The following is a 22,915-nucleotide window of genomic DNA, read 5'->3' as shown; positions in this document are numbered from 1 at the left end:
CGGCGTACGAAACGGAGCTACGGATCAAAAGTTACAAGGTTCCAAAGTTTGGATAGTATAAACATACTTCATAAATTAACCCTACATAGTTCTATCACTAAATCCTAATAAAGATGATAGGATACTACATCCTATGAATCATTTAATTAGATAATAATATAGTTCATTGCGTTAGCTTTCCAACGCTTCGAACGGCGACAAAATCGGAGTTACGGTTCAAGAGTTACGAAGTTTCAAAGTTTTGGAAAAACAGAAAAAGCTGTCATCCGCTTCAGCTCCGCTCAGCGGACCTTGGCAGAGAATTTTCTGCAACAGGACCTCCGCTCAGCGGACCCACCTCCGCTCAGCGGACCTGCGTAAACCCAGAAAAAACCAGAACGAACCAGAACAGTTCTAGCCCCCTTATACCCACCAAAACCACTCCAAAACATCATTACAACACCAATACAACACATACAAACCGTAGAAACAACCTATTATCACACTTTTCATGGTTAATTCACCAATCTATCCCAAAACCTAACTTTTTATACAAACTCAATCAAGCCATAGAAAAGGAAAACAAACATGATCAATCACCACAACACAACAAGGATATCATTTATTCATCATACAATCATTCTCAAACAAACTTAGATCAAACAAAGATCACATAAGAAAATTGTGGAAATTGGAACAAGGAGAACAAGAACACAAACAAGAACAAGAACAAGAACAAGACTATAAGAATCATACATCCAAGATAAATTAGATTCACCCCCTTACCTTGCTATAGCAACGATCGGAACTCGAATCGGTCGAGAATCCACCAATCTACACTTTTTCCTTCTTTTCCTCTTCTTCTTTCTCTCTTCTCTTTCTTTCTCTTCTTTCTCTTCTTTTCTTTCTCTTCTTGTTTTCTTTATAAAGAAAATATCTTCCTCGCGGAAATGACCAAAATGCCCCTACGCTCAAATATCGTTCAAACGCCCCAAAACGCGGAATATTACCTTAATGATATTTCCAGTACCAAAAATATGAAAACCTTCAATTAAATATTAGTCCGCCATCCTGAACTAATACCGACTGAAACGACTCCAAAAACGGTAAAATTCCAATAAATGTCACAAACGTCCAAATCAACTATATGCTTATTTTCCGGGCGTTACAACCATGCTGGGCACGACTACTGTCAATTACAGATTCAATGTTAATGGGGATTACACTGAGATTTTGGAAGCTAAAAGAGGTATTAGACAAGGAGAACCAATCTCCCCTTTACTCTTTGTGATTATGATGGAATACATGAACAGAGCGCTAACCAAGATGTCTAAGAATCCTGAATTCAAATTTCATAGCAAGTGTAAAAAGTTGAATATTACTCACCTTTCATTTGCAGATGATGTTTTGCTCTTTAGTAGAGGGGATCACTTAATTGAGATTCTTCTTGATGCCTTTAATTCTTTCTTTGAAACCACAGGTTTCATAGTCAACCCAAAGAAATGCAAGGCATTCTTTGGAGGGATGGACAGTGAAACTAAGAAGAAAGTGTTGCTGCATACTGGATTTTCTGAAGGCCAGTTTCCTATTAGATATCTAGGCATCCCTTTGGCTAGTACAAAGCTCAGCATTCATCAGTATTTTCCTCTTACTGATAAGATTGTAAGTATAATTAGGCATTGGTCTGCTAATCTTCTTAGCATTGTTGGCAGGATCCAGCTTGTGAAAAGCATTATTGTAGCTATAGCCCAATATATGATGCATTGTCTTCCTCTCCCTAAAGCTGTTATAAAGAAGGTGGATTCCATTTGTAGGACTTTTATCTGGGCAGGGAAAGCTAGAGACTTCATGACTGATTTGCATACTAATAGATATACCTGGGTTCTAAAGCATATTATTGATAGCAAGAAATATATTGTTAACATCCAGTAAGTATGGAATTGTATGAAATCTTATGGAACTTTTCAGATGATGAAGGTGTATAATGCGCTTATGGAGGAGGCTACTAGGGTGGATTGGTATCATTTGATGAGCCATAATATAGCTAGACCTAGAGCAAAAGTGATTTTATGGCTAGCAATCCAAAACAGACTGCCTACCAAACAGAGATTGCATAAGATAGACATTCTGCAGCAACAAACTTGTGAATTGTGTGAAGAGAAATATGAATGTATTGATCACTTGATGTTCAATTGTCCCCATACAGTGGGAATATGGCATTCTATCATGAACTGGATGGACATCAGGGATACTAGGAGCATGGATTTTGATTGGATCTAGAGAAAGACCAAAGGAAAAGGAAGAAAAATGGGACTGCTAAAAGCTGTGATTACTGAAGTGATATATGGCATTTGGATGTATAGAAACAACAAGATTTTTGGTAATATGAGAGCTTATAGAGACCATGATAGTGTTATTAGCAAAATAAAGGATGCTATTGTATATAGAGGGTGGATGAAACCCACTTATAGAGAGCATATAGTTAATCTCCTAATGTAAATAGGTTTCACTTATATGGCCTTTAGACCCTGCTTGTAAAGATGACAAGTAAATGACAAGTAAAGATGAACATTTTTTTAACGATAATTCAAATGGAATGCTGGAATAAAGAATTTATTTCAAAAATAAATTTGGGAAAATAATTTTTTATTAATTAATTAAATTAATATTAATAGTCATTGTATAAATGACCAAAGACACTTAAAACCATGTATTAAATTAATATATATAAAGCTAATTTTTTTCACAAATTATTTGAATTTAAATTTTTATGATTATAATTAAACTAAACAAATTATGTTTTTTCAATTAAAACCTATTGAGTTGTAACAATAAAGATATATAATTTTGATGATAAAGCTATACAAACTATTTAAATATAATATATTAATTTTTAATTTAATTTCAAAAAATGTTGGGCTACCTTAATGTAAAGTTTGACCATACAAGTCATATAAAAATATTATTGTATATTTAAATATATTTTAAAAATAATGTATTCATTATATTATTTATAATTTAAAAAAATTGTTTAAAATATTTTTTCTACTACACCTTTTCCAATGAACATATATTTATTTTTTAAATCGTGTAATTAAATGATATTCTATTATAATTTTATTCAAAACCGTGTTTTTTTATTTTTTTTTGCAAAATTTGGAGTGAAAATGTATAACCCACTTAACAATCTAATTAAGTTGGTATCCGAAGACTACAATCAACAATCAAATTAAACTTGTTCAAATAAAAAATATTAAAAGATAAATTTGAAAAAATTACACTAAAATATGAAATTACACAAAAGAAAAAAAAGTTAAAAACCTTAGGAACAAAATCCAACAAATGAAAATAACAATGAATGAAAAAAATAGTGTAGTGTGAATAAATGCATGCACTTGAATTAATGCATGCACTTGAAGAAAACTAATTTAGAAAACGTAATATCCCATGCTACATGTCTAGAATAACAATATGAGGTAATATCATGTTGTTACTGGTCACGTCAAAATAGTACAAAATACACCATAATTATACCAAAATACAACACAGCCCTAATGCATAAACATATAATGTGCAACAGAAATTGAAATAATAACTAAGGTATTAAATATCCAATTTGAAGTAACCTGCTTCTTTCCTTAACCTGCCACATGATCATTTGTAAATGAAAGAAAACAACATTGGGTGAGATAAACATTCTTAGTGAAATTCTTACTAAAATCCACTTCACTCAAAACTTAATTCCTCCATAGATAAACGTAACAAATGATACTAAAGATTCTTAACATCTTTCTTTTGTATCAATCGAGATATGAATTGAATCCCATACATTATGGAGAAATGTCACATTATCCCATACCCTATATATATATATAATTGTACATATCAATAACCCAACGGTCCACCACATTCGAGTCTAGTTTATGGGAGTAGTTTGAGGCTTATTTTTCCTCAAGTAATGCGGGAGCAATTTTCCCTTTTGACTCACTCCTACAACATGTTAGTGATTGGACACATCATCAGTCACATATGGTGATTGAATGGTTCAATTTGTGTGGCCAAGCCCAATTGAGCGGTCTCATGGCCTACATTATGGGCGACCTAAGGCTTTGTTTTAGGTGACCTATCGTCCCGTGCTGGGCGGCCTCTTGTCGCTATATTGGGGGGCCTCATAACCTAATATGGGCTACCTCTTCATTCTCAAGGTCCACTAAAATTATACCGGTACACTTTGCATGATTGTGAAAGTAAAATTGACAACTTAGTTCTCTATCTACAATTTCTCTTATCTTCAAAGTGTATATAGTCTCTCATTAGTATTGTCTGTATGAGAGATCATGTCATTTATATGTCAATGATATTAGTTATATAGTGTAAAAAATTAAACAAAATAACAAAAATTTGCATCCGCCCATGGTAAACGTAAATTACGTAGCACAGACTCAATATTTGGGGTTATCTGTGTGAAGTCAAACCTGTTACTTGTTCAACACACATTGTGATCTTAGGTCATTGTATATCAATTTTTTTTAAAATTTACATTATATTTTGTTTTTTCTTGATTTTCCACCACATCTTTCCATTCACTTTATTTCATATTAGTTGTCTTTTTTGTCTTAATTATAAGTTTGATTTGTTTTTTTGCTAATCCACCGTAATTAGGGTCTCTAATCTTCAATAAGTGTTTTAAGTTATCCCACGGTTTAAAGACGTTGTCCTCCTTAAATCCAGCTTTAATTTTAATTTATATTTATTGTATGATACATCATATTTCTTTTTTCATGAAAAGTTTATTGATGAATTTTTGTTCTTTCATATTTTTTGTTTTAAGTTCATTTTAGAATATAAACAAACAATAAAAATTTAATTTTTTGTCGAAATTATTTTTCTTTTTTTTCCTTAATACGGTTAATAAATATTTATTAATATATTCTTTAATAAAAGTATTGTTGATAAAATAATGGTTAATGATATATTGTACTTTAAAAATGATAAGTAAAGATGAATTTTTTTAAAATGATAATTCAAATGGAATGGCTGGAATAAAGAATTTATTTCAAAAATAAATTTGGGAAAATAAATTTTTATTAATTAATTAAATTAATATTAATAGTCATTGTATAAATGACCAAAGACACAAAACCATGTATTGTAAGGATATAAAGCTAATTTTTTTCACAAATTATTTGCATTTAAATTATTATTATAATTAAACTATACAAATTATGTTTTTTCAATTAAAAACTATTGAGTTGTCACAATAAAGATATATAATTTTAATGATAAAGCTATACAAACTATTTAAATATAATATATTAATTTTTAATTTAATTTCAAAAAATGTTGGGCTACTTTAATGTAAAGTTTGACCATACAAGTCATATAAAAATATCATTATATATATATATATATATATATATATATATATATATATATATATATATATATATAAATATATTTTAAAAATAATGTATTCATTATATTATTTATAATTTAAAAAATTATTTAAAATATATTTATCTACTGCTCCTTTTTCAATGAACATATATTTATTTTTTAACTCGTGTAATTAAATACTATTTTATTATAATTTTATTCATAACCGTCTTTCTTATTTTTTTTTTCAAAATTTGGAGTGAAAATGCATAACCGACTTAACAATCTAATTAAGTTGGTATCCGAAGACCACAATCAACATTTAAATTAATCTTATTCAAATAAAAAATATCAAAAGATAAATTTGAAAAAATTACACTAAAATATGAAATTACACAAAAGAAAAAAAGTTAAAAACCTTAGGAACAAAATCCAACAAATGAAAATAACAATGAATGAAAAAAATAGTGTAGTGTGAATTAATGCATGCACTTGAAAAAAACTAGTTTAGAAAATAACGAAATCGGTAGTTAGATTTATAAAAACCGTAACCTAAACTTTTAGCCCACAGATTTGTAGGTGTGGATATGTGATCGTTTCCTATTCCTATAGGCTATAATTTTTAAACTTTTACACAAATGAAATAACACGTTATATGTTAATAGGCCGCGATTTTTTAAACTAAATTAAAATCGTGATTTTAATTAAAATCGCCGTAATAAGTTTTTGGAAGCCCTATGTAAATTAGCCGCAATTTAACCATAAAAAATTATTAGAGGTTCTATGTACTCATGATTTAATCTATCTGATATTTTATGAGACTCTATTTAGCTATATTTTAACTCTGAAAAATTTGAAACTTTGTGCGATAGCCCGTTTTACACGCCCTCAAAACGGTCATGATTAAAATACACTTATAACAGTTTTCTGTTGATTAGACCTGAACTTTCTATCTCAGTTTAGTTAAGTTTTTGTTTAGGAAACACTTGTACAATTGTTGCCTAATATTTGTACCACAATCTTTTAATTGGTTACACCATTTTTTTTTACGATTAGACTATTTATATAAGATCTTTATATCCTAATTTTTTTAAATTGTTTACACTGTTTTTACAGTTAAATAGTATTTATTTAAGTATTGTAAATATTAAATTTATAAAAAAAACATTTATATTAAAGTAAAGATAAGAGTCATTTTTAGGATTTACTTTAAAGAATTCCACTTTAAACAATATATAAACTTAAATTCTACTTAGCACTTAATCAACAACTTTTTAAAAAAATTAAGACATTACCAAAAAAATATTAAAACAAAAATATACAACAATATTAAAATTACAACAGTAAAGCCAATAATCTGAAAATAATTTTCATAACAATTTAAATAATTATCATCTCATAATATCTTTAATAACCTTAAAAAATAAAAATAAAACACTTGATAAAAAAATCAAAAAGTTATATAGTTTAAAATAATAATAGAAGACCAAAGGTCTAATCTCTCATGTAAACATTAAAATAAAAATAGAAGACCAAAGTCTAATCTCTCATTTAAACTTTAATTGAAGTAGCACAACTCATTTAATTCAGTAACATGTTGAAGAGAACTTAGTAATTAATTGAAAGTAATGTATAACTCGTGTATCGTACGAAAACAATTTAAGATGCTGACAAACATATATTTGCATTTATAAAGATATCAACAATAATATTTGCTTCCATTATAAGAAAGTTAGATAACTACCATTATTTAGATGCTAGATAATAAATTTGAGCTTTGAATGCCATGCATATAACTAAGAATGACAAATACGTTACATTTGAGTTATGCATTTTCACGCCAAATTTTGCAATAGGTTACAACTCAATAGATTTTAATTGAAAAAACATAATTTGTATAGTTTAATTATAATAATAATAATAATTTAAATTCAAATAATTTGTGAGAAAAAATTAGCTTTATAACCTTACAATACATGGTTTTAATTGTCACTGGTCATTTATACAATGACTATTAATATTATTTTAATTAATTAATAAAAAATTATTTTCCCAAATTTATTTTTGAAATAAATTCTTTATTCCAGCCATTCCATTTGAATTATCATTTTAAAAAAGTTTCATCTTTACTGGTCATTTTCCATGTACAATATATCATTGTTTTATCAACAATACTTTTATTAAAGAAATACATTAGTATATATTTAATAATCGTGTTAAGGAAAAAATAAAAATGATTTTAACAAAAAATAATTTTTTTTATTGTTTTTTGTATATTTTAAAATGAACTTAAAACAAAGAATATGAACGAACAAAAAATCTTCAATAAACTATTCATAAAAAAAGAAATATGATGTATCATAAAATAAATATAAATTAAAATTAAAGCTGAATTTAATGAAGACAACGACTTTTCACAAAATATATTAAGTTATAAACTTCATATTTACTCATTTTAATAATTGTTGAAATTCAAAGAAAAGTAATTCAAAATAAAGTATTGACTGAGTTGGTAACACGGTTGTTACTAAAAAAAAGTATTTGATATACAACCCAACTCATGAAAAAAAAGGATGTCACATCCTCGTCTTGAGAACTATAGACTCATAAAGGGTCTAAACCGTGGGATAACTTAAAACACTTATTGAAGATTAGAGACCCTAATTACGGTGGATTAACAAAAAATAAAACAAACTTATAACTAAGACAAAAAAAAGACAACTAATATGAAATAAAGTGAATGGGAAGACGAGGTGATAAATCAAGAAAAAACAAAATATAATGTAAATTTTTAAAAAATAAAAATAAAGAATTGATATACAATGACCTAAGATCACAATGTGTGTTGAACAAGTAACAGGCGTGACTTCACGCAGATAACCCCAAATATTGAGTTTGTGCTACGTAGTTTACGTATACCACGGGCGGATGCAAATTTTTTGCTATTTTGTGTAATTTTTTACACTATATAAACAACACTATTGACATATAAATGACATGATCTCTCATACAGATAATACTATTGAGAGACTATATACACTTTGAAGATAAGAGAAATTGTAGATAGAGAACTAAGTTTTCCATTTTACTTCTTAGTTCTTTCAGAATTGTAAGTTTTTCTTCTTGTTCTCCCATTTTATTTTGAGTTTTTTATATGTGTTTTTGTGTTTTTTACTTGGTCATCAAATTTTCTTAATTGAGTATAGATAATTGTGTAGAAAAAGGTGAATGAGATTTATGTTAACTCAAACAACTTTTATGATGGATAAATGTTGTAGCTATTCAATTGGGTATGAAATTCATCATTTAGACTAAATTTATTTATCCGGTTAATTCTCAAAAACTCCTCGCTCTTATATTTGAACTTTTTCCCTATGGTAACCTACAAATATTTGATAATGAAGATTAAAATTCTTTACAATAACAAATATTTATGTTTTATTATCATTTTTGGTAAGATGGTAAGGACAATTGGATATTCATTACCATGGATATTCATTACCATGTGTGTTAAATAAATAAGTTAGTTGATGAAAATTGTTCAAAAAGTTTTTCAATCCATTTGATATATTTAGACATATTTTTATATTTCTGTGCAGATCATGTAAATTTGATGCCAAAATTATTTAAGAAAGATAAATACTTTGTTTTTTATTATCATCACTTGATTGATCTTCAAGTAAGAAAAGTTAACCAAATATAGAAAAAAACACTAGCGATGTCTACAAATATAGAAGACCAAGGGGAAGATTATAAGGAAAAGGAAGAGCAAAATAATCAAGAAGAGGGCAAGCAAAACAGTGTTATTTTCCCGTCTCATTCAAAAGGAAATAACAATGGTAAACGACATGCTAGTGAGGCTCCTGATTCGAGTTTTCTTATTCAACATCTTGGTCGGGATATATCAATTCAATGTCTCCTTCAAATGTCAAGGTCTGATTATGGATCAATTGCTGCATTAAACACGAGTTTTCGATCACTAATTCGAACTGGGGAACTTTATCAACTTAGGAGAAAAATGGGAATAATAGAACATTGGGTTTATTTCTGTTGTGAAGTTCTTCAATGGGAGGCATTTGACCCAAATCGTGGTCGATGGATGCGGTTACCTAAATTAATTTGCGATGAATGCTTTATGTTATCTGATAAGGAGTCATTAGCTATTGGTACCGAGCTTTTAGTTTTTGGTAAGGAATTAATGGCTCCTAAAATCTATAAGTATAGTCTTCTAACAAATACATGGTCCGTTGGAAAAATGTTGAATACTCCCAGATGCTTGTTTGGTTCTGCCAGCCTTGGAGGAATTGCCATATTAGCGGGTGGTTGTGATCCGCGTGGCAATATCTTAAGCTCTGCTGAGCTCTATAACTCAGAAACCGGAAAATGGGAAGCCCTTCCAAACATGAATAAAGCAAGAAAAATGTGTTCAGGTGTATTTATGGATGGAAAATTTTATGTTGTGGGTGGAATCGCAGCTGACAAAATAACACAACTTACATGCGGTGAGGAGTTTGATATGACGACAAATGAATGGCGTGAAATACCTAACATGTTCCCAATACGAAATGGGGTGTTTGAGACACCTCCCTCTTCAGGTTCACCTCCTTTGATTGCTGTTGTAAAAAATGTATTGTATGCCGCTGATTATGCACGACAGGAAGTAAAGAAGTATGTTAAAGGAAATAATTCATGGGTTACTATTGGAGGATTTCCCGAGAACGCCCATTCAATGAATGGTTGGGGACTAGCCTTTCGGGCATGTGGAGATCAACTAGTATTTCTTGGAGGTCGTAGTCTTCATGGGGGAGGCATACTGGAAATTAATGCTTGGGTCCCAGATGACAACGCACCACAGTGGAACCAGCTTGCGACAAAGAATACAAGGAGTTTTGTTCATAATTGTACTGTGATGGGATGTTGATGTTTTTTAGTGTTACTTTTGTAATATTGAATTTATGTTATTTTTATTCTATATTGATGTTTTAATTTCAATTTTCTATTGGTGGAGGTGGTGGAAAAATATGTAGCTAGTTGTAATAATGGATTGTTGAAGATTTTTATCTGGTTAAATGTTTGATATAAAATCTAATAAGCTTTTCATATTTTGCAAAGTGATAACAAATGTTACAAGAATAATGATTAGTATTTTAATTTTTTATATTTTTTTCTAGTTTTATTTAAAATATTTTATTGAATTTTAGTTTATGAGAAAGTTTATTTCTTGACCTGCTCAGTGATATTGCTTGTAAATTAATGTCTCTATTATTTTAAATTTAATAAAACATTAATTAATTGAGCATTTTAGTGTTATAAGAAATGTTATATATATATATATATATATATATATATATATATATATATATATATATATATATATATATATATATATATATATATATATATATATATATATATATAAAATTAGAGAAAAAAAAAAAGAAAAATTTGGTAGGAATAAAATGAAGAAACTAAAGAGAGAAGAAGCAAACCTTGTTAATCATCAATCAAATATGTATTAGCATACTATCCTCATCTTTAAGGTTTCAATTTTATTTTGATAACAAAATTGGTACTTTAGCTAATGCGATATTTCTATCCACTTTTTATCTTTCTCAAATGCACATATGTAATATACATTTTTTTTTTATCTTTCTCAAATACACATGTGTAAATCATTCCTCAAAAAAGAAAAAGAAAAGAACAAACTTATTGTATTTCTAATATATGAAATAGCTAGTAAGAACGCATTCAACATTAATGCTTTTGATCACAATCAAATATTAGCATTTAAGATATTATATGTTTACATTGTTTTTTTATTTATTATAACTTGTGTAATTTGTATTGAAACTTGTGTTTAATTAAACTTCGTAATTATTCACTGTATTAAAAGATAGTATGTCTACAACATATTTGAGTAAATGAGTTGAAAATACACTTATTAAAAATGTTTATATTAAGAATATAAAAAAGACCAACAATAATAAAAAATAAATTTTGTTTTGCTTTTCAAAACAATTTATTATCACATGTAAATAAATAGATGAAATTAAAAGAATAAAAATGTGTTGAAAGAAGATAATAAAATCATAACCAACTCATTATGTATATGTTCTAAAATGTAAAAGTTGCATTGGTATGTGCTCCAAATAATTTTATTAATTAATGCCTAAACTTGTATTCGAGCCATGGATTGTTCGAGCGAAGTTTATTTCTTACTCTTCTTCGAAGATCTCTAACTTGAGATTTATATTTTTTTTACACAACAAACTCCCGTAAAATGGTACATCTCAAATATGTTTTGAAATTGACATTTTAAAATGCTTATCTAACATGAGTTTGATCTTTATATATTTCATGACGAATAACTTGTGTTAAATTTCAAATTTGCTAATACAATTTATCAAACGTCGCGATTGCACCTGTCTTTCTAACTTTTGCACATTTTGAGGTAAAACTTTCATCCCATATGATTTCCCAAATCGTTTCATTTTTTTTTGGAATTTATTGTTAAAGGAGGTTAATCGACAATATTTTAGATTATTTTATAATATTGTTGTACTTCAAACTTCATTTGATTGTAAATATATGAATATTTCTACTATCATAGGTCTTAAACCAACAAGTAAAATTGTAACTTAATATCTAATTTCAAAATCTATCATGGAACCTGATTTCATTAACACCATATAATTCTTTAAATATTTTAGTAAGCATATTTAAATTTAATAAATATTCTAGACACTAAGCATATTACATTTGTTAAACCAATATAATTTCTTTTTGGAATTATAATCTATATTAGTATAATAATTTGCAACCTTGTGTCATTTTCTCAATGTACTATGCAAAATAGGTTTAAATAACATATGCTTTCTCATATCATTGTGAAAAGTTACAAAGACCTCAAAAAGCTTAATAGTGTGTTTAAATTTAATGCATAAGTAATATAAGGCTAAACATAACTTCTCTATAATATTATATCTAGTTTCAACATCGACTAAAGTTTTACTTAGATAAGATATGACTCCATAATTTCCATTTGAATATTCTTGAGAGAAATCTTCCCATTGTTTCCCTTGAAGAAGAAGTGTATAGTTTCAACGGTTTTTCTTTAAATATTATTTCAATTTAGAGAATGAGTGATATAAGGATAAACATAACTTCTCAATAACAATATACTTAATTTCACCATTAATTAGAGTTTTACTTAGATAATATATGTCTCTTCCGTTTCCATTTGAATATTCTTGGGTGAGAAAGATTCTAATTGTTTTCCTTGAAGTAGAATGAATTCAATTGTTTTTTATTTACGATGCCTCATTATTTAAGGGTTTTATCATATATCTCTTAGTCTCCTTGAACGCTTTCAAATATTCGTAATAATCAAAATTATTACTCATTCTAAACTATTAATAATAAGTAACAAATTTATGTTAAAAATGTCGGCACTTATCTGCTTAATTTATAAGTAATCATCCTAAAAATTCATGATATATCTATAAAAAATAAACATTTGCTTGGACTTTTTTGTATGCATTTATTAAAAACACGTGAAAAGAACTCAAAAAACCATAAATCAACACGAAGGAAACAAGCAAAAGCAAACCCTGAAGAATCAAGGCTCGTCAGGCCTCATCTACAGGAGCGTTCGGTGTGGTATATGCTTAGGTGGAAGCACCTCGTGCAAGTATATCATGGTGATGCAAGGGTTAACGTGCTAGTCAAGGAGGTGGTGCATTAAGCGAGCAAAGGCGACCAAGCACGAGTGGAAGACATGCAAGCATTATTCGTCTGGCTAGTCAGGGTGTCATAGCAGGATAGGCGTGCTGAGCGAGAGGACAGTGAACCCAACGTGAGGCTCAACATTTTTCCTATAAATAGAAGTTTTCATTCAACTCTAAGGGAGTTTCGTTGGATTAGAGAAGCATCATGTTAAGGACTATTCATCTCAGGAGGAAAAAAGACTTTAAGCTATTCACTAAGCAAACCTCATTCTTTGATGGAGAAGGGTATAGTTTTTGGAAAGAGAAAATGAAGTTTTTCATAAAAGGTGTGAATCGTGGTATTTAGAAGGCTATGAATGATGGTTCATTTGTTCCTACACACAAAGTTAACTGTGTTGTAGAAAACAAATCTGAAAAGGATTTGATCAAAGATGATAAAGAAAATACGCATTACAATTTAAAAGTGAAAGTTGTCATCGCTACCACTATCAGTTTTGATGAGTTTTTGCGAGTTTCTCACTGCGAAACTACAAAATAAATGTGGGACATCCTTTAATTCATTGATGAATTATGCAAAATGTGGTGAATGGAATTCTAAAATGAATGACCTAATTGGATAACTCGATAACCATGCATGCAGATGAATTAAGCATGAGCCATATGGAAAACTGAAAAAAGAGTGGGACAAAATATGGGTATGACAGATTGCTTGCCCATCAAATGAGTTATCCTTCAAAATTGGGGTATGACAGATTGCTCAACCATGCATCTAAAGATATTGAAAGTAATTAAGTATCCATTGCCATATGGTTGTATTATACTAATGAGGTTGTGTGTTAGCTCTTTTACAAGCATAACATTAACAATGATACTTGCAGAGAGATTTATCAATACATTTTAGACATTTTAGGTTAGGTATACTTACGGGTGGCAAACGGACTCTGTTATTTGGGCATGTCCGTTTTGTCTGCACTTTAGTGCGGGGCAGACCTAGGTTTTAGGCCCTCGCCCTTTAATGTGACTGTCCCGCTCGCCCCATTTCTTATGCGGGATTTTGCATGCATTGAAATTAACATAAAAATTTTCATTTTTAAACTTAAAAGGTGAAGTGTTTGCGGGCTTAGCCCACCCTCACTTTTTTGCAGAGCAGACTAAGACTTTAGACCCGCACCCTTAACTATGTCCCTCCTACCCATTTTTTTGCGGGCTTTTGCAGGACAGGCCTAAACAGGGAGGACATGTTCGTTTGTCCCCCTAGATATACTACTAATAATATTTAACACAACATGTAAAAATAAGAGACTTAACAATAAAATATAAATGAAATATATTATTAATAAAGAAAAAAAAGTCAACTTAGGATAAAATTAGGAATGTGAGGACACAAAATAAAGAGCTCTTAGAATACAAAATAAGGAGTTATTTGTGATTTAGAGCATGTAGATCATTCATAAGGATACTCTTCTAAATGATGCTTGAGATTAGCCATGGAAATTTCTCCCTTTATATGATGCATAGTTCATGAATGCCCATTTCCATAAATTTGTAGATGAGTACATTCATACTAATATGAAAAAATTTCATGCATGCACATAAGAATGGAGCGATCATCACTCATTGTGGACCTCCGTTTTCGGCCATACCTCTCGCGGAGAGATACGTGAACTGACTCTTTTTATTGTTTCTGCTTTCGCATTTTTGAAAATTCAGAGAGTCGCCACCGACCTTTTATTTTATCCAATTAAGGAAAGGTTTATAAAAGAAACAGAAAAAAGACCTTTAAGAAATTCTGGAAAAGGGGGTAGGTTATATAAAGGGCAGGTGTTAGCACCCTTTGTATCCATGGTTATCCATGGGCTCTTTAGTTTGCTTAGCTCACTTGTTTTCGATCACTTTTCAATTGCTTTAAAATGCTCATGTGTGGTTTGAAATACCTTTGTAAATTGACTTTGTAATGATCCTTGTGCGGATGTATACAAAGTGCTTTTTATCTTTCAAAAGATGCTTTTGAAAAAAAGAACGTTAACTTCGTAATGATCCTTGTTTGGATATATACAAAGTATTGTCTTTTTGGAAAGTTTATTTTGAAAAACAACAGTGTATGAGAATTTTTTTTGTTTTGATTTGAGCAAGCAAATTAGGAGGTCTACCCTGAGTTGTAAGGTCTTTATCCTATTTCCTTTAAAAATCTATCCTTTCACCGGATATAAACAAAAGGTTTGATTTTGTACTCGAAACAGTAGAATTTTGACTTTGATTTTGAAAAGAATGAGAAGGGATTACCTTAGGAGGTGCAAGTGTGATTGTGTTTGAATTCAAATATTTTATCTTTTGGAGTTAGTGATCTAACGGTTCAATTTTATCTTTGACATACACGCAGTTTATATGTGCTGGAATTTAAAATGCGGAAATGTAAAATGCGGAAAGTAAATCTACGCTATTACATCGATTGTGCAGGAAATGTAAACTACGCTATTTACATGGATTTGACAACCTATACATTTATCTAGGAATTTAAATAGCAAGAAAATAAAAGAAATGTTTTTGGATTTTTTGATGATTTATTTTAATTATGATTAATGCATGATTAATTAAATTAAAATGAGGAAAAAAAGATGAAAATAAATTTCAAACCTAAAAATTAAGTTCAAAATATGTACAAAACATTTGTTAATTAATTTTAAAACAAAACTAATTTTTTTGGAATTTTTGAAATTGATTTGAAATTTTTTAAGTTAATTAATACATAATTATATAAATAATTACACAAATAATTAAAACTTGAAGATAAAATTATTCAAAATATGTACAAAATTAGTTTATAATATATAAACAATATTTAATATAAAGAACAATTTTTTTTTATGATTTTTTGATTGGCTGAAGTAATTAAAAAGTAAATATATAAATATATACTAATAAATTATGCTAAATATTTAAATTATGAAGAAAAATAAAATATGTTTATATCAGAAAATAAAATATTATTTTAGGAACTTAAAAATATTTTTTGTGTATTTTTTGGATTTTTAAAACTATTTTTAATTAATTTAACAAAGAAATTAAAATAAAAAATAGAAAATAAAAGTATAGTAATCAGATGTGGAAATTAGATAAAGCCCATGGTAAAGATGAGTGTTGTGATGCGTTGGATTGAGAGATGGATGAATCTGATGGTGGAAAGCATGAGGGACCATAGCACGTGGAACACCTGCAAAACACTGAATCCAAGATCAGTTTAAAAAAAACACGCGCGCGCCCTCCAGCCAATCAGAGGACGCCACGCATCATCTTCTTCCTCAGGATGGATCTTTTACACCTTTCAATTGCAGGTGGTGTAAAAACTCCAACCTTTTACACCTGTTGAAAATAACAAATGCAAGCAAACATTAATATAAATTTGGCGCGATGCCATGGTTCAGTTCGTCTTGTTCACGTGAGTTTAATGGTACTATTTAGAGTTCATAATTTTGCATGGATCGTAAAACCCCAAATTTAAAGGTAAGAACCCTAAAATGGTGATTCTTCGTATAGGCGTCCAAACTTCAATTAAGTTTCCAGAAACGATTAGGACCTCAAGTTAAACACAAATATATGTCTACATCTTGCTAAATATGCATGTGTTATGAGATACAAGTTGATTTTAGTTTGAACAAACTGTGGCTTGTGTAGCTCGATTTGTGAGGTTTCAAGGCTTGAAACTGATCTGGATAGGTTCAGTGAAGTTCAAGGAACGTGTTTGAGTGTTTAATTTGTATTGAAACTAGTTTAAACTTAAAATTCGAATTTCAAATTTCTTTGAATATTTCAAGATGTTACAAGTGTGTTACAAGCAGATGTTTGGCTCTAATTTCGTGCTCCTTTATTTGTGAAGTGTTATAGCCTTTATATAGGCTATGTTGTGCTTAGAATTGAAGCCAAGAAGCCTTTAGTTGCCTTTGTTGAATTCTTGATTTTTTTTATATTAAAACCTTTGAATTGTTGACCAAGTCTTGCTTCTCTTCAATGCTCTTGCCTTGTACCTCAATCTTCTGCAGAAAATTGAAGATTCTTGGATGACTCATGCTTAGAAACTAAGCTATCCATTATCCTTCCATTTTCTTTTTTCATTTAATCTTAAAATAAGATAAAATTAAGCCAATAATGGATAAAAATGGTGTGGGATTTGTCTTGGTCATGGGAGGCCCATAATATCATGGCAAACATTTTTGAACCATGAAAACTTGGCCCTATTTGGAAAAAATACATTTTTGAGCAATGTTGGTTTTATGCATTTTCCCAAAATTTAGCCAACTTCAACAAGGTGTAAATCCCTAAAATTTTGTCATATGAAGTAGATCTTGCACTTTTTGGAAACCTCAAAGAGTCCTCTAACCAATGTCTTTGGTCTCATGTCAAAATGATTTTTGATGCTCCTTGTGTGTCCTTTTGAAAAAAGTGTCTTTTTGTTGACTTTGAAAATGACCTATAATGTCTTTGTTCATATTTTTCAAATGGTGAATGTAATGACCATGGGATCAATTGAATTTGAAAGATAATTGAATTTCCTTCAAAATTAGCTTTGGTTTGAATTTTTTGGATGAAGGATGAGAGAGTTATGGCCAGTCAAAGTTCAATTGACTTTTTAGGAGAAAACCCTAATTTTGAATCTTAGGGTTTTGTTGATTTTTGATCTTTCCTTGATGAATTATGATCATCCAATGATAAAATGATGAATATTTTGACAAAATATGGATATTGACAAAAAATTTCATTTTTGACTGTCTGTTGACTTTTTTGGTCAAACGGGTCGTCTGTTGACTGTTTGAGCTGCTGACGGTGCGTCTGAGTGAATTGAAGTCTGAAAATTTGTGTGATGGTACTTTGAGATATATGGATGTCCATGAAATCCATTTGAGGTCTCAAAAACTTGTTTCTTCTGTAAAAACAAGAAAACCCTAGTCAGGGACTGTTTGTGTAGGAGACAGTTAAGCGTACCTGATTTTTGTGCAGTGTTGAGTCTCTGCTAATCATGTGATATTCAGAAGACTTCTAGGACAAAAATCTTGGAATTTTGAATTGTAAAAGATTGATTTGATTGATGGTACAAAACACTGAGAATTGTACTGCCAGCAGTTTGACTGTCAACTGACTGTTCAGGTATTAATGTAGCAGTTAGAGTGAAAAATCAACAGTCAAAGTTAATTTTCTTTTTGTTGTTTTTTTGTTTTATGTGAAAAATTAAAGTTTATTTACATGACTTGTTAAAAACACAGACATAATAAATAACTAATATTTACTGTACGCGAGCAAAATTACCGATAATAACCCTGAAAATCATTTAATGCACAGAAAAATGAATATTTGACTGGCATAAAATACACAAAATATTATCTGAATAATTAAGCAACATTATGACAAATAGTACAACATTTAATACTAACAGTACAAATATTACATACTATATTGAACAGTACGACGAATAAACGGTACATTTAAGAAATAAGAAATACGGCAAATTTTAAGAATGACGATTAATAACCCATGCTACAAATAATAACATGTAGATGATTGGGAGTGCAAACATCCCAGGTCCACAGTGTTCCGGGCTATGTAGACAGAAAAAAGACATGATCACCGTAGCAATGGTGATGACCATAAGAAAACACGTTTCCCACCACTTCGCCATTTTGTCGGGGAAGAAGAAAGGATGGATATGAAGTAGAAATTTGAGAGATGAGTTAGAATTTGATGTGAGATTTTTATGGAAAAATGAGAGGTATTTATAGAATGGAAAGAAGGATAGAGACGTTGGGGAATGAAGTGATTCCGTACAAAAGGAAAATTTGAGTGGAAGTAAGATTTGAAAGAAAGTGTATGATAGTGTTGGGAAAAAGAGAGATGTATAGAATAAAGTTAGGATTTGATTTTTTGAAAAAGAGATTTGAAAAGATTTTGAAAATAATGGAATATAGTACAAAAATTAATGGGAAACAAAAGATAATAATAATCTACTTGTTACCAGTACAGTCTGAGTTTCCTGATTCTGCGCCTGCAAAAGATTTAATTCTGTACCAATTGTGTCCGTACTATTTATCTGTAAATAAATAAATAGCATGTATGAAGTAATAAGAATAAATTCAACTGCAAGCCAAAATACTGTATAAGAAAAATTCTAAAAACTAAGTATTTCACATGTCAGGATATTTATTGAAATAAAAATCCATGATTATATGAGACTCTTAATTTTTAGATTGGAGTTTTCTTGAAAAAAAGATGCGGGCAAATTTTGGGGTATAACAGTTGCCCCTATTCAATCTTCTTAAACCTGAAGAGATTGTCTGAAATCTGAAGGTAGAAGATGATTGAATATTTAGATGCCCTGAAAATTTGCACTTACCTTGATCAGAAGAGATGCCACCCGACAATTGTATTTGATGGTTCGTTGATCAGAATGAATCCATTGATTATATCTTGATGAAGGATTTGAAAGTCTTTGTGTTGACTGTTTCGGAACCGTTCAAGGTTACCGCTTTAAGTCTAGGAGGATGATCGTTACGGAACTTGTCCAAAGTTTTTTCGCTTTAGATTTTGAAAGTTGATCATTGTGGAACCGTCTGAGGTATCAGCTTTAGATCTTCGATGGTAGATCGTTCTGGAACCGTCTGAGGTATCAACTTTAGATCTTCGATGGTAGATCGTTCTGGAACCGTCTGAGGTATCAGCTTTAGATCTTCGATGTTAGATCGTTCTGGAACCGTCTGAGGTATCAGCTTTAGATCTTCGATGTTAGATCGTTCTGGAACCGTCTGAGGTATCGACTTTAGATCTGTGATGCTTGTTTTTGAGTTGATAAGTGATTTGAAGGGAGAAATCTCTTCAGAATGAATCTTCGGCTTGATTATATCTGAGAGAACCGTTCATGGAATTCAGGTGAACACTGCATGTGATTGAGAACATCTTTGTTGAAGATATACGTCTGCCTGAAAAATCAAGTTAGTGATATGCAATGTTTATGATGCATGTAATGTAAGATATTCTCGAGCTAAAGGAGAAATATGCATGTTTATGTATGCGTTTGTCATGAAACATTATATGTATGAATATGTGTATGAATATGCGCATGATGCATGATGCATGATGTATGATGTATGATATATGAAGTATGATATATGATGTATGATGTATGATGTATGATGTATGATGTATGATGTATGATGTATGATGTATGATGTCAAGCTTCTATTTGGGAAAATAATTTTCCGCCAGTTATCTGGATATGACTATCTTTTGTCTTGTTTGAGTACCCTCGGCTGGGGAACTTCTTTGAGAACCATGGTACTCTGTTGAAGGATCTTTGACTACCGCTTGGGAATGAAAGGTAGTTGGAAGTTCTGATTTTGATGCCCTTTTAAGTGGGAATGAGGAAGATGCATAATCCTCCGATGCACTATCTGACCAAGTCCGGGTGTGGAGATCACACCTTCTGAGGATAGTAATCTGGAACAACCCTGCTGGGGGATAAGACTTCTTTTGGAGAGAAAATCTCATTGAGGAATTTGCTGAGAAATGTGTTTCTCTTGGGGATTTTTCTTTTGATGGGATGATGTCCAGATAATTGGGACATTACCTGAATGCTATTCCTGTTTTTCCTGGTAAACATCAATCATATTCAAATGCACATGTTCATTCAGAATTATCATTGGGACGTTTACGTATTCAAAACAGAAAAAGCGAAAATGGTGATTTTGAGCCTAAGCTGCATTGATTTTTAAAAAGAGCCATGATAGGCTGATTAGCACAGGGAGACAATAATCCTAGAAGTAGGAAATTGTCATAAAGCTTTGGAAAATATTTATAAAGATAAATAGCTATGTGAAAACAATCAAGTCAAGTTTCAATTCTGCTATTGCCAATCTGTCTTCGAGCATCTCATCCCTCACTTGTTGGAAGAAAGTGATTGGACTGATCGGTGTCTTTGATGTATTGAGTCTTGACGGTGAGTAGGCAGCTGAACGGAACACAATTTTACGCTTTATTCCCTAACTTTTGCCTAGGCTGCCTTTTCAGGTTTTCAGCCTACCGAGATAGTATTTGTTTAGTCTCTAATTTTTGCCTGGATCGCCCTTTCGGGGTTTCAATCCACCGAGATGCTCATTTTTTTTGCCTAAGTTGCCCTTTCAGGTTTTCAACTTAGCGAGCTGTTTTTCTCTTTTTTTTAAGCGAAGTATTTTTTGACTATGTCAGCATTCACAGGGTGTGGGAAATCCTCGCCATCCATGGTGGTAAGCAACATGGCGCCGCCGGAGAATATTTTCTTGATTAAGAATGGTCCCTCGTAGGTGGGAGTGCATTTGCCTCTGGGATCACCTTGTGGTAAGATGATGCGTTTGACAACCAAGCCACCAGTTTGGTATGCTTGACTTTTGACTTTTTTGTTGAAGGCTTTGATCATACGCTTTTGGTATAGCTGACCATGACAAATAGCTGCGAGCCTCTTCTCAATAATCAAGTTTATCTGGTCCAACCGTGTTTGAATCCAATCGTCTTCGTCTAGATTGGCTTCTTTCATAATCCTTAGGGAAGGAATCTGAATTTCAATTGGAAGAACTGCCTCCATACCATAGACTAAGGAGAATGGAGGTGCCCCTGTTGAAGTACGCGCAGATGTGCGATAACCATGAAGAGCAAAAGGTAACATCTCATGCCAGTCTTTGTAGGTTACTGTCATTTTTTGTATGATTGTCTTGATGTTCTTGTTGGCAGCTTCCACCGCGCCGTTCATCTTTGGTCGATATGGAGAGGAATAATGATGCTTGATCTTGAACTGTGTGCAAAGTTCAGTAATCATTCTGTTGTTTAAATTTGTGCCATTGTCCATGATAATCCGTTCAGGGATGCCATACTGACAAATGAGATTGTATTTGATGAACCGGGCCACCACATTCTTGGTGACAGAAGCAAATGAAGCTGCTTCTACCCACTTTGTGAAGTAGTCAATAGCGACCAGGATAAAGCAATGTCTGTTTGAAGCAGTGGGCTTGATTTCTCCAATCATATCAATGCCCCACATTGCGAAGGGCCAAGGAGCCGTCAGGATGTTTAATGGAACTGGAGGTACATGTACTTTGTCAGCATATATCTGGAACTTGTGACAGGTTCGGGAATGATGATGGCAGTCTGTTTCCATGGTAGACCAGTAATAACCTGCTCTTAGGATCTTTTTAGCCATTGTATGTCCACTTGAATGAGTACCGAAGGCACCATCGTGTATGTCTCCCATGATCTGTTCTGCTTCCTTCTTATTTACACAACAAAGTAAAGTCGAGTCATGGTTGCGTTTGTATAGGGTTCCATTACTTAGGAAGAATTTGGCTGCAAATCTCCTTAGAAATTTTCTGTCGTTAATGGATGCCCCTGCAGGGTACTCCTGAGCTTCGAGATATCTTTTTACTTCATGGAACCATGGTTTTTCTTCTGTTCCTTCGGTATCGATCTCATTGCAATAGGATGGTTCATCTTTTTTGTAAATGGTGATCGTCGGCGCCTCATTGTCCCATCTGACTTTGAACATGGATGACATGGTAGCTAAAGCATCAGCTAGTTGATTTTCCTCGCGTGGGATGTGTTCGAAAGTGATTTCCTCGAAATAAGGAATCAAACTCAGCACCTATTCTTTGTAAGGAATTAGATTCGGGTGCTTCGCGTCCCATTCCCCTTTGACTTGGTAGATTACCAAGGCCGAGTCTCCGTAGACTTCCAGGAACTTGATTCTTAGATCAATTGCAGCTTTAAGACCCAGAATACATGCTTCGTATTCGGCTATATTGTTAGTGCAGTTGAAGCATAATCTG

At 31.1% G+C, this 22,915-nt stretch overlaps 2 protein-coding genes across 2 annotated transcripts; both read left to right on the top strand.

Moving 5' to 3' along the window:
* Positions 1-1,152: 1,152 nt before the first annotated feature.
* LOC131604442 (uncharacterized) lies at positions 1,153-2,259 on the top strand. Its single transcript, XM_058876879.1, has 2 exons — positions 1,153-1,860; positions 1,948-2,259. The coding sequence occupies exons 1-2, from the start codon at positions 1,153-1,155 to the stop codon at positions 2,257-2,259; spliced, it is 1,020 nt and encodes a 339-aa protein (XP_058732862.1).
* A 6,814-nt stretch (positions 2,260-9,073) lies between these two features.
* Positions 9,074-10,335, top strand: LOC131604441 (F-box/kelch-repeat protein At1g74510-like). Its single transcript, XM_058876878.1, has one exon. It carries the CDS (start codon positions 9,074-9,076, stop codon positions 10,274-10,276), a length of 1,203 nt encoding a protein of 400 aa, XP_058732861.1. The 3' UTR covers positions 10,277-10,335.
* Positions 10,336-22,915: the final 12,580 nt, after the last annotated feature.

Source organism: Vicia villosa, linkage group LG5 (assembly GCF_029867415.1).
Source record: "Vicia villosa cultivar HV-30 ecotype Madison, WI linkage group LG5, Vvil1.0, whole genome shotgun sequence".
Taxonomy (NCBI): domain Eukaryota; kingdom Viridiplantae; phylum Streptophyta; class Magnoliopsida; order Fabales; family Fabaceae; genus Vicia; species Vicia villosa.
The sequence above is the reverse complement of the archived record's forward strand: the minus strand, read 5'-3'. Positions and strand labels throughout refer to the sequence as shown.

Coding starts and splice junctions, on each gene's coding strand:
- LOC131604442 (XM_058876879.1), top strand. CDS start 1,153: ATGCTGGGCACGACTACTGTCAATTACAGATTCAATGTTAATGGGGAT. Junction 1,861..1,947: donor ATACTAATAGATATACCTGG/GTTCTAAAGCAT, acceptor GGAACTTTTCAG/ATGATGAAGGTGTATAATGC.
- LOC131604441 (XM_058876878.1), top strand. CDS start 9,074: ATGTCTACAAATATAGAAGACCAAGGGGAAGATTATAAGGAAAAGGAA.